The sequence below is a fragment of the Pantherophis guttatus genome, chromosome 18 (genome assembly GCF_059756535.1).
Source record: "Pantherophis guttatus breed Tessera chromosome 18, ASM5975653v1, whole genome shotgun sequence".
In the NCBI taxonomy this organism is placed as follows: domain Eukaryota; kingdom Metazoa; phylum Chordata; class Lepidosauria; order Squamata; family Colubridae; genus Pantherophis; species Pantherophis guttatus.
In genome coordinates, this window is record NC_142080.1 from 9,230,813 (window position 1) to 9,243,407 (window position 12,595).

The following is a 12,595-nucleotide window of genomic DNA, read 5'->3' on the forward strand; positions in this document are numbered from 1 at the left end:
TTACGATCTCTCTTGCCACCGTTGTTAAGTGAATCCCTGCACGTTAAATTAGTAATACGGCTGTTAAGTAAATCTGCCTTCCTCGTTGACTTTGCTGGTCGGACGGTCGCTAAAGGGGGATCACACGTGACTCCGGGACCCTGCAACCGTCATAAATATGAACCAGTTGCCACGCATTTGAATTTGGATCACGTGACCATGGGGACGCTGCAGTGGTCGTAAGGTGAAAAATGGTCATAAGTGCAAAAAACCATCCTAAGTCACTTTTTTCAATGCCGTTGTACCTTGGAAGGGTCACTAAATGAACCATTGTAAGTCGAAGACTGCCTGCAGAACAGGCTAAGGTGGTCCTCCACATAACGACCGCAACTGAGCCTCAGATTTTTTTTGTGGCTAAGCAAGGCAGTGGTTAAATGAGCTGCACCTCATTTTATGACCTTTTTAGCTGCCGTCGTTCAGCAAATCACTGCAGTTGTTAAACGAATCGGGCTTTCCCTCTTGATTCTGCTCGTTGGAAGCTACCGTACAAGTGGAGATCATGTGACCCCAGGATGCTGCAACCGTCGTAAATACAAGTCAAGTTGCCAAGCGACTCAGTTTTGATTGTACATACAAACAATAAAGTAATACAGGTAGACTTCGAATTACTAATTACTAATTACTAATTGAGCCCAAAATTTCTGTTGCTAAGCGAGACGTTGGTTAAGTGACCTTTGTCCCATTTTACGACCTCTCTGGCCACCGCTGTTCAGTGAATCACAGCCGTTGTTAAATTGGTCACACGGTTGTTAAGCGACTCTGGCTCCCCCGTTGACTTGGCTCGTCAGAAGGTCGCAAAAGGGGGTCACGTGACCTTGGGACACAGCCACGGTCATAAGTATGAGTCAGCGGCCCGGCGTCTGAATTTTGCTTGCGTTGATCACTGCAAAACCCGTGTGAAAAACGGTCCTAAATCACTTTTTCCCCCCATGCCGTTGTAACTCTGAACGGTCACTAAACGAATCGTCGTAAGTCGAGGATTACAAGTTGACAAAGTTACAACCGTTGCGGAAAGCTTTTAGCGTAGAGTTTGGTATAATTTAGTTTGAGCTCTTTCTTTCGTTCTCTCTGCGATGTACGATGTTGTGAGTTCAGATTGTTAGTTCAAAATGCACAATAGTCGCGTTGTGCATTTTGCACAACGTGACTATTGGAATAGTACGACAGGTGTCGTACTGCGTGTTTGTGTGTTTGTGTGTGCTTATATCCTGCCTTCTCTCAGAAAGCTGCAGGTGGCACAGCACAGATTGTCTTCATTTAATGACCATTCGCTTAGCGGCGATGCAAAGTTGTGATGGGCCCCCTCCCCAAAATGTACCTATAACATGGTATCGGAGTCCTGACCGCTGTGCACACACCCAGACACACAAACACACACACATACTGCTTTGTGTGTGGCACCCAAGCTCACATTTACGGACCCCGCAGTCACATGGCTGCAAATTTTGGCAAAAGCCAGTTGGATAAAATGCAAAAACACTGCTAAGATCAGGTACATCTTAGGCATGGGACGACCCGTTTAACAACCGCCCACAATTTACGACCACAATTCCATACAGGTAGTCCTCGACTTACAACAGTTCATTTAGCAACGGCTCCAAGTTACAAACGGCACTGAAAAAAAGGGGACTTATGACCGTTTTTCACACTTACGACCTTTGCAACATCTCCATGATCAAAATTCAAGACACTTTGGCAACTGACTCATAGTTATGACGGGCTCAGTGTCCCGGGTTCCTGTCATCCCCTTTTGTGACCTTCTGACGAGCAAAGTCCATGAGGAAGTCAGATTCACTTAACAACCGTGTTACTAAATGAACAACTGCAGCGGCAGCAAGACAGGTGGTAAATTGGGACGGAATTCATTTGACAGACGTCTCGCTTAGCGGTGGAAACTTTGCACCGGATAGTGGCCGTAAATCGAGGACACCCTGTGCTTTATGATTCAACCTTGTTACACCAATCCAGGCAGTAAATTAATCTGGTGATCGAGTCTTGGGGGGGGGGTCACCGCACCCATCCCCACATTCACAACGATTGCGGCAAGAATCTGGCTCTAGCAATGAGCCTGTGGGAATGCCAGCAAGCCTGAACGATAATGTAGGTTTACACAAACCCACAATGGGGGAGTCATATTAGCTACTTAGCCAGTTTTGTGCCTGAATTTATTACACACCGAGATGGCTAAATCCTCTTTGGTTTGCACAGATGTTTGTTTTGGCTCTGGTGCTGTTTTCTCTTTCTGTCTCTCTTGTATACAAACAGGCACACCGACACAAATCCACACGCAAACGCAACTTCAGTTTGCAATCAATAAAATTGCCCTCTGGCTTTACACCACTCGCATTTATTTCACTGCAGCATCTCAGCTTGGTCTCCAATCTGTCCCGTGCCTAGCACATGCGTGGGGTTGGCAGCTCATATGTGCAACTCTGCATGCATGTGGAAAATTACACAGGGACCCTGGAAGGGCAGGCAAAACGAACACGCCAGCAGAAAACATTAAATCTGGAGGAAAGGGGCCCTTAAGAGCCCAAACTAATTAGCTAAACCGAATGGGAAGGTGGGAAAATCCTTAAGGAGCTGAATCCTTGCAAGGAAGTCATTGATTTGGGGCCTGATCCATTATCCTGGAGTAATAGATAGATGGGGGGGGGAGGGAAAGAGAGAGATGGATAGCTAGCTAGATATAAATATAGAGATGATAGATGGATGGATGGATGGATGGATGGATGGATGGATGGATGGATAGATATATATAGAGAAGATAGATAGAAAGAAAGATAGATATAGTTAGAGAGAGAAAGAGAGATAGTTATAGAGATAGATAGATAGATATAGATAGCTATAGATAGAGATAGATAGATAGATAGATAGATAGATAGATAGATAGATAGATAGAGATAGTTATAGATAGATAGTTATAGATAGATAGTTATAGAGATAGATAGATGATAGAGAGAGAGAGAGTTATAGATATAGGTATGTAGGTATAGGTATGTAGGTATGTAGGTGATAGATAGATAGATAGATAGATAGATAGATAGATAGATAGATAGATAGATAGATAGATAAACAGATAAACAGATAAACAGATAAACAGATAAACAGATAAATAGATAAATAGATATAGTTAGAGAGAGAGAAAGAAAGAGATAGATAGATATAGAGATAGATAGATAGATACAGATAGATGATAGAGAGATGGATGATAGATATAGATATAGAGATAGATAGATAGTTATAGATATAGAGAGATAGAGATAGAGATGATAGAGATAGATAGATAGAAATAGATAAATATAGATAGTTATAGATAGAGATAGAGGGATAAAGAGAGAGAGAGAGAGAGAGAGAGAGATCCAAACCAAGAGAGCCAAAAAGAGATTCAGGAGGGTTTTTTTAAAAAATCTGCTTGCAAACTTCTCAAGAAGGGAGAAAAAAAGTGATTTTTTAAAAAAAAAAAATCTGGGGTTTCGTTTTGCAGATTTGGGAAGTACAGATAATCCTCGACTTACAACAGTTCACTTAACGACCGTTTGAAGTCGCAGCGGCATTGAAAGAAGTCACTTATGACCGTTTTTCCACACTTGTGACCATTGCGGCATCCCCGTGGTCAGGTGGTCAAAATTCAGGCGCCTGGCCGCCGACTCGTATTTATGACGGGCGGTGTGAACCCCTGCTATGGCGGCCTTCCGACAAAGCCAAGTCAACGGGGGAAGCCAGATTCACTTAACAACCGTGTCCCTATTCGAACAACCCGCAGTGATTCACTTTACAACTGTCGTAAAAAGGGACGAAACTCAAAAGATTTCTCACTTAGCAACGTAAATCCTGGGCTCAGTTGTGGCCGTAAGTCGAGGACTACCTGTGATAACTGAGCTTGGCACCCCTCTTTTTAAAAAAAAAAAAAAAAAAACCCTTGCCCCCAATTTGTCACCTGTGACAAGGTGAGACTGTGGGGGGGGGGGAGATGAGATCCAGAAAGAGAAAATTTGGGGAAGGGTCCTTCCTGCTCCCTTCCACTGTGGACCAGAACTGTTGCCCTGGTTGGGAAATAGCAGCAGACCCCCAACTGGTGGGGGGAATCCCAGCAGGGCCCCCATCCTTTTTCCAAATCAGACATAGCTAAGCCAGGATGGATTGGCTCAGGAGTGAAATGCTCCCAGTTTGGACCGGACCGGATCGCCCGATCCGGTAGTGATGGAGTCGGGTGGTTCGGAGAACCGGTGGCAAAAATCCCTGCTGCCCCCCATGCCCAGCTGAGCCGCACAATCATCAGAGGCTTTTTTTTTAATTTTTAAAAGCATTTTTTCTACAACCTCTTCGGCCGAAAAAATGCTTTTAAAAGTAAAAAAAAAAGAGCCTCTGATGATCGCGCGACTCAGCTGGGATCGTCAGAGCCTTTTGAAAGCGTTTTTTTACAACCTCTTCGCCGAACAGCTTGGATCGTCAGAGGCATTTAAAAAAAAAGCTTCTGATGATTGCACGGCTCAGCTGGACAATGGGGGGGAGGGGAGGGATTTTTGCTACCGGTTCTGCGAACCACCCGCCTCCGTCGCAACCGGATCGGGCGAACCGGTCTGAACCGGGAGCATTTCACCCTTGCTTTGAATGTACACTAATCGGCATACATTAAAATGAAATTTCGTTGCACACGGCTATCAAAGAGTACATAACCATGACAATAAATAAATACAAAATTATGTGTACACTTACTTACTTACTTACACACAGACTCCTCAACTTACGTCCGTAACTGAGCCCAAACTTTGGAAATTCGTTGAGTTTTGCCCCGTTTTACGATTTTCCTCGCCACATTTGTTTAGGGGATCCCTTGCCGCTCTTAGTAACATGGTCGTTAAGTGAATCTGGTTTCCCCCTCTTGACTTGGCTTGTCAGAAGGCCGCAAAAGGGGATCACGTGACCCTGCAATGGTCATAAAGGCGAGTCGGTTGTCAAACACGCGAATGTAAATCAGGGGATGCTGCAGCATTCGCAAGTGTGAAAAACGGTTGTAAGTCAACTATTTTTCAGCGCCGTTGTAACTTTGGATGTTCGCTAAGTGAACTTTCGTAAGTGGAGGACTACCTGTAATAATTCAGGATCGAAATTCAGCAGCATCCAGAGACAAGCAGATGAGAGACAATTATGGGATCGTAATTGTTAAAATCCGCCGTAAGTTAATTTTTTTTCAGGGCCACTGTAACTTCGAACGGTCACTAAATGAACCGTTGTAAATCGAGGACTTCCTGTTCAAGATTAGCGTCTCCTGAGAATGAAGCTTGAGGGGCTTTTGTTACCTAAATGACATGATTGAACACGTTTTTTCTGGATTCACCCCCTCCTTTAAACCATAAACTGGCGCAACTCAATGCAGGTAGGCCTCAACTTACGACATTTCATTTAGTGACCGTTTGAAATTACAACGGCAGTGGAAAAAAGACAACCGTTTTTCACAGTTAACGACCATTGCAACACGTCCATGGTCACGGCCAACTGACTCATATTTATGACGGTTGCGGTGTCCCCCCAACGCCTTTTGACTTCGCCAGATTAACTTAACACCCGGGTTCCTCATTTAACGCGTGCAGCGATTCGCTTAACGACGGTGGGCAACAAAGGTCGTTAAAACGGGGCGAAATTCACCCTAACCGATGTCTCGCTTAGCCACAGGAATGTTGGCTTCGATTGGGGGGGCCGTAAGTCGAGGGCTACCCGTTGTAGCAAGGTGAACATCGCATGCTTGATGTGGCGAGCAAATGCAGCTGCTAAGCTTCCCGCCGAGCGTGCAAAGCCAGCCAGAAAGGCACAGGGGTGTGTAGGGTGTGTGTGCAGCAGGCACAGTTGACAATTGGGGGTCCTGCAAAATGAGGCAGGGTCTTAAATCAAGCCGAGATTCGGCATTTTTTCCAGGCTTCGCCTCCGGCCTCGCTCTTAGTCTGCCTAGATCCGTGACGGCGAACCTACAACACGCGTGCCAGAAGCGGCAGAGCCATCTCTTTGGGCACGCGAGTCATTGCTTGTTGCTCTTTCCGGCGCGCCGGCCAGCTGGTCTTCACCAGCGCGGAAGCACCGGAAACCGGAAGAGCAGCCATCCGGTCCGCATGCGTGCGCCAGGAAGACGATCTTCCAGTTTCCTGCGCACGCATGCGCACCGACCAATTGGTCTTCACACATGCAGGCGCACCAGAAACCGGAAGACCAGGTAGCCGGTGCACATCCGCGTGGCAGAAATCAGATTATCTTCCCAGCACGCGCATGCGGACCGGGTGGCTAATCTTCCGGTTTCCTGCATGCACGCACGCGCCCCCGTTTCGGCACTCGGTGCTGAAAAGGTTCGCCGTCCCTGGCCTAGATGCTAGATCGGAATGGGTGGTGGGTTTGGAGGGCCTACTGATATTCCGGGGAGGGGAGGGGGCTCAGCAAAGTGACAGGGAATCTCTTTCCAGAATGGAGGGGGGGAGTGAGAAATAGAACGGGGGAGGGGGCGAGGGAGAAAGGATGGAGAAACAGGGAGGCTGGACACTGGCAGACCCCTCTCTCCACCCACCCCCCTTAATCAGAAAGGGGAAGCGAGAGGGTCCGTGGTTCTTTAGGCTGCAGGCTCAGGCGGGGACCCCGCTGGATCTCGGGAGGGGGTGTCCCCACCTCTCCCACAGCTGGTGAGCAGCCCCAGGTCTCTGGGATTGCGTGGGGTGGAGATAGGAGGCAGGGCACCCCATCTGCTTAAAATCCTCCAGAGGCTTTGATGGAAGAGTGGAAGGAAGGGGAGGGAGGGAGGAGGAATGGAAGCAAAGGGAGGAAGGAGGCAGGGAAGAAGGAAAGGAAAGAAGAATGGAAGGGAGGAAAGTAGCAAAGGAAGAAATAGGGAAGGAAGGAAGGAGGCAGGAAAGAAGGAAGGATGGTAGCAAAGGGAGAGATAAGGAGGGGAGGGAGGGAGGAGGCAGAGAAGAAAGGGGAGGGAAGAAGGGAGGAGTATGGATGTCATGGAGGGAGGGACGGAAGGAAGAATGGAAGCAAAGGGAGAAATAGGGAAGGAAGAGAGGAAGGAGGCAGGGAGGAAAGGAAGAGAGGCAGGAGGCAGAGAAGAAGGAAGAAGGAAGGAGGGAGGGAGGAGTATGGATGTCATGGAGGGAGGGACAGAAGGAAGACTGGAAGCAAACAGAGAAATAGGGAAGGAAGGGAGGAAGGAGGCAGAGAAGAAGGAAGGAAGGAGTATGGATGGCAGGGAGGGAGGGATTGATGGCAGGGAGGAAGGAAGGAAGAATGGAAGCAAAGGGAGAGTTAGGAAGGGAGGGAGGAGGCAGAGAAGAAGGGAGGGAGGGAGGGAGGAGTATAGATGTCATAGAAGGAAGAACGGAAGGAAGGAAGAATGGAAGCAAAGGGAGAAATAGGGAAGGAAGGAAGGAAGGGAAAGGAAAGAAGCAGAAAAAGAAAGCTCAGTGAGGAAGGAGGGGACAATACGAAGAAGATGGGGAGGGAAGGAAGGAAGGAGATGAATAAGGAAACGGGAGATGCAAACGCAACCCAGAATTGATCGTAGGTGGTGGAAAGGCAGAGCAAGTGGAGTCGGTGGCTGGATTTCCACCTGGCCCCCATCAGAGGGTCCTGCTAGCTGCAATGGAAAGCCTGGTTAAGTGGACCCTGGCCGGGAGGGGGGGGGCTTGGTGGCACAGCGGATATGCTCAGCTTAGGGGGTTCAGGCGGTGGTATGGCCTCGGGAAGTGCTGCCGGGTGTGGAGCAAGGCCAGGAGGTCGATGCATGTGGAAGCCTGGGGAATAAGGGGAGGTGGGTGGGTGGGGGGCACCTGGCCTGACCTTGACAGCTCTGGTGTTGGGAGGCTGTGTCCGGCCGAGCGCCCTTTTCACCTCTCCGCTCCTCTCTGTGGCTCCTCCGGCAGGTCGTCAGCTGACCATCTTCAACAGCCAGGCCGCCATCAAGATCGGAGGCCGCGACCAGGGCCGCCCCTTCCAGGGCCAGGTCTCGGGGCTGTACTACAACGGGCTCAAGGTCCTCTCCTTGGCCGCCGAGAGCGACGCCAACGTGAAGGTGGAGGGCAACCTGCGGCTGGTGGGCGAGGTGCCCTCCGTCATGACCACCGAGACCACGGCCACCACCCTGCTGGCGGACATGTCCACGACCATCATGGAGACCACCACCACCATGGCCACGACCACCACGCGGCGGGGCCGTTCCCCCACCATGCGGGACAGCATCACGCAGGTTAGTGGGAGGAGGGAGGGACGGACGGTGGGGGAGGGAGGGAGGGAAGGAAGGATAGCTAGGGAGGGAGGGAGGGAGGATAGCTAGGAAAGAAGGAAGGAAGGAAGGAGAGAGGATAGCTAGGAAAGAAGGAAGGAAGGATAGCTAGGGAGGGAGGGAGGATGGTTAGGAAGGAAGGGAGGGAGGAAGGAAGGAAGGATAGCTAGGAAGGAGAGAGGATAGCTAGGAAAGAAGGAAGGAAGGCTGGCTAGGAAGGAAGGGAGGAAGGGAGGAAGGAGAGCTAGGGAGGGAGGGAGGATAGCTAGGAAGGAAGGAAGGAAGGAAGGAAGGAAGGAGAGCTAGGGAGGGAGGGAGGATAGCTAGGAAGGAAGGAAGGAAGGAAGGAAGGAGAGAGGATAGCTAGGAAGGAAGGAAGGAAGGAAGGAAGAATAGGGAGGGAGGGAGGATGGTTAGGAAGGAAGGGAGGGAGGAAGGAAGGAAGGAAGGATAGCTAGGAAGGAGAGAGGATAGCTAGGAAAGAAGGAAGGCTGGCTAGGGAGGAAGGGAGGAAGGAGAGCTAGGGAGGGAGGGAGGATAGCTAGAAAGGAAGGAAGGAAGGAAGGAAGGAAGGAAGGAAGGAAGGAAGGAAGGAAGGAAGGAAGGAAGGAGAGCTAGGGAGGGAGGAGAGCTAGGAAGGAAGGAAGGAAGGAAGGAAGGAGAGAGGATAGCTAGGAAGGAAGGAAGGAAGAATAGGGAGGGAGGGAGGATGGTTAGGAAGGGAGGGAGGAAGGAAAGATAGCTAGGAAGGAGAGAGGATAGCTAGGAAAGAAGGAAGGCTGGCTAGGAAGGAAGGGAGGAAGGGAGGAAGGAGAGCTAGGGAGGGAGGGAGGATAGCTAGGAAGGAAGGAAGGAAGGAAGGAAGGAAGGAAGGAAGGAAGGAAGGAGAGCTAGGGAGGGAGGGAGGATAGCTAGGAAGGAAGGAAGGAAGGAGAGAGGATAGCTAGGAAGGAAGGAAGGAAGGAAGGAAGAATAGGGAGGGAGGGAGGATGGTTAGGAAGGAAGGGAGGGAGGAAGGAAGGAAGGAAGGAAGGATAGCTAGGAAGGAGAGAGGATAGCTAGGAAAGAAGGAAGGCTGGCTAGGAAGGAAGGGAGGAAGGGAGGAAGGAGAGCTAGGGAGGGAGGGAGGATAGCTAGGAAGGAAGGAAGGAAGGAAGGAAGGAAGGAGAGCTAGGGAGGGAGGGAGGATAGCTAGGAAGGAAGGAAAGAAGGAGAGAGGATAGCTAGGAAGGAAGGAAGGAAGGAAGGAAGAATAGGGAGGGAGGGAGGATGGTTAGGAAGGAAGGGAGGGAGGGAGGAAGGAAGGAAGGAAGCTAGGAAGGAGAGAGGATAGCTAGGAAAGAAGGAAGGCTGGCTAGGAAGGAAGGGAGGAAGGGAGGAAGGAGAGCTAGGGAGGGAGGGAGGATAGCTAGGAAGGAAGGAAGGAAGGAAGGAAGGAGAGGATAGCTAGGAAGGAAGGAAGGAAGAATAGGGAGGGAGGGAGGATGGTTAGGAAGGAAGGGAGGGAGGAAGGAAGGATAGCTAGGAAGGAAGGAAGGAAGGAAGAATAGGGAGGGAGGGAGGATGGTTAGGAAGGAAGGGAGGGAGGAAGGAAGGAAGGAAGGAAGGAGAGGATAGCTAGGAAGGAAGGAAGGAAGAATAGGGAGGGAGGGAGGATGGTTAGGAAGGAAGGGAGGGAGGGAGGAAGAAAGGAAGGAAGGAAGGATAGCTAGGAAGGAGAGAGGATAGCTAGGAAAGAAGGAAGGCTGGCTAGGAAGGAAGGGAGGAAGGAAGGAAGGAAGGATCTGAAGGAGGCCTTGGGCCAGGAAGCCGGGGGGGGGGCAGGAGAGGTCAGGAGCCACCCAGATTTCGGGGAAGGAAGCCCCACAGGAGACACCGGAGGAGAAAACCCAGAAAGCTGCTGCAGGAAATCCAATGCTGTGTTAGGGGCCCATCTCAGCCAACGTTTTCCCCACTTGGTGAACCTCAGGGGGCCGAGCTAACCGAGCTTGGTTGCTACTACGTGAAGGCAAATGCAGAGATTTGCCCCCAGCCTCATTTGGCATCTCTGGCCCACAAGTCCAATGTTCTGACCAGGCTCCCCGAAGACGACAAACCCTCTGCAGTTGAAGCAATGATTCCTTTTATTAGGAACGCCGGCAGCCGCGGCAAAAAGTGTCTCTCTCACCGCAGGCTTACTAGTCCGTCCGGCAGGGAGAGGAATAGTTGTCTGCCCCATCTATTTATCTCCGCCCCCTGCCTTTGATCCCCAGAGCTAGGGTGGGGCTTTGCTAGCAGCGGTGGCTCTTCCGTCCCAAGGATTGGCCGGCCCATAGATTTCCACTGCTCTCCTCTCCTCTGCCTTCTGTGCATCAGGCACTGGACCCAGCTGTTCCTCCTCCTCTTCATCAGCCACCTCCAGACCTGGGGGCTGTTGACTCTCCATTGGAGAACTGACAAGGAGATGAATAGTTGTCTGCCCCATCTATTTATCTCCGCCCCCTGCCTTTGATCCCCAGAGTTAGGGCGGGGCTTTGCTAGCAGTGGTGGCTCTTCTAGCCCAAGGATCGGCCGGCCCATAGATTTCCACTGCTCTCCTCTCCTCTGCCTTCTGTGCATCAGGCACTGGACCCAGCTGCTCCTCCTCCTCTTCATCAGCCACCTCCAAACCTGGGGGCTGTTGACTCTCCATCTGAGGGCTGACGGACGGCCCAGGCTCCGCCTCTGTCTCTCTCTGTGACGGCTCCATTCCCTCCTCCCCCTCGGAGCTCTCGGGTTGCCTTGATGCTGATCCCGACTCCCACACCGCCTCCTCCTCCTCCTCTGATTCGGCCGCCGGAGGGGCTGGAGGCCGACAGGCCACAACATACAAACTCCACGGGCTCCCCCCCCCCCCAAGCTTTTAGCTACGGGGCTCCAAAGATGGGGTTAGGGAGGTTGCAGCTTGGAAGGAGCTCAGTGTGAGGTTGAGGAAATTGGGTTCCTCGTAGTCTTTCCCTTCTGGGGCAGCCCAATCTCAGTGCTACGGAGTAAGCCACGGTGGAATCACAACCCGGATGTCTATTTTACCGGTAATCCTCGTCTTACGACAGTTCGCTTAAGTGACCGTTTCAAAGTTACGACGGCCCTGAAAAAAGGGACTTACGACCATTTTTCACACGTACGACCCCATGGCAGCAACCCCATGGTCATATGATTTCTATTCGGACGCTTGACACAAGTGACTCGCGTTTATGACGGTGGCAGTGTCCCCCGGGGTCACGTGATCCCCTTTCGCAACCTTCTGTCGAGCAAAGTCGATGGGGGAAGCCGGATTTCACTTCACTAATTTGACAATGGCAGTGATTCGCTCAACGACCGTGGCAAGGAAAGTCGTAAAATGGGGCAAAACTCAACTTAAGCGAGTCCGACGGTTGTTAAGCGAATCCGGCTTGAGTTGGTCTGTCAGGAGGTCGCAAAAGGAGATCACGTGACACACACACCCCCGGGACACTTGTGACCGTCATAAATGTGAGTCCGTGGCCAAGCACCTGGATTTTGACCACGGGAAAATGCCGCCCCGGTCGTAAGTGTGAAAAACGGTCCTAAATCCCCAGCGCTGTTGTGACTTTGAACGGTCACTAAACAAACTGCTGTAAGTCGAGGACTTCCTGTGTATCGGCAGGCCACTTTGAGGATTTGTGCGCAGCACCGAGACGGATTCCCGAAATCCGGTTTTTTTCGCTCCTAAATTCTGCCGGCAGCACATCTTCCCTGCTTTGTTGACAGAATCCTTTTCTGACCAATCTGGAATTTAAATGGACGCTTTTCCATTGAAAGCGTATTTATTTTGGCCTGGAAAGAGAAGCGGGCGGCTGAGAGAGCCCGCAGCTGGATCGAGCCGGGGTGGGGTGGGGTCCTTGCAAACCCCCTCCCCTCCAGCCTTTTGGGGAGCAACGTGGAAAAGGGCTTTTTTTAAAAAACACAAAAATATGTAAATAAGATTTTCTTCCTCCAGCTTCAGATGCTGCTGGGGGGCAGGGGATGGATGGGTGGAGAGGTTCATCTTTTGGGAATGCTTTGGGGAGGGGGCTGCGGGTTCGTCCCCTTCCCCGCCGCTTTGCAGCAGTTGCAAAAAAAAAAAAATCCCCACCTTCCTGGCCTCGCCCAGAGACGGTTTGGGCTTTCCTTCTTTTGATGGCGAGATGAGTTTTGGGGAAGGGGGGGGGAAAGGAAGCGAACATCCTCCTCCTCCTCCTGCGGTCGCCATGGCAACTGCATCAGCAGCAATTAAGCTGTCCTGGTTTCTGTGAGAAGAGGAGAGAAAGGAAGGGC

The 12,595-nt window shown here is 50.9% G+C and overlaps 1 protein-coding gene across 38 annotated transcripts in view; it reads left to right on the plus strand.

Annotated features, from left to right (window-relative positions):
* NRXN2 (neurexin 2) overlaps positions 1-12,595 on the plus strand; it is a 493,176-nt gene that overhangs the window by 452,647 nt on the left and 27,934 nt on the right. For all 38 annotated transcript variants that reach the window (XM_087881005.1, XM_087880976.1, XM_087880996.1 and 35 more), the window contains one exon: positions 7,944-8,266. In XM_087881005.1, the coding sequence (XP_087737131.1) occupies positions 7,944-8,266 (323 nt within the window). The remainder of the gene's footprint in view (positions 1-7,943; positions 8,267-12,595) is intronic.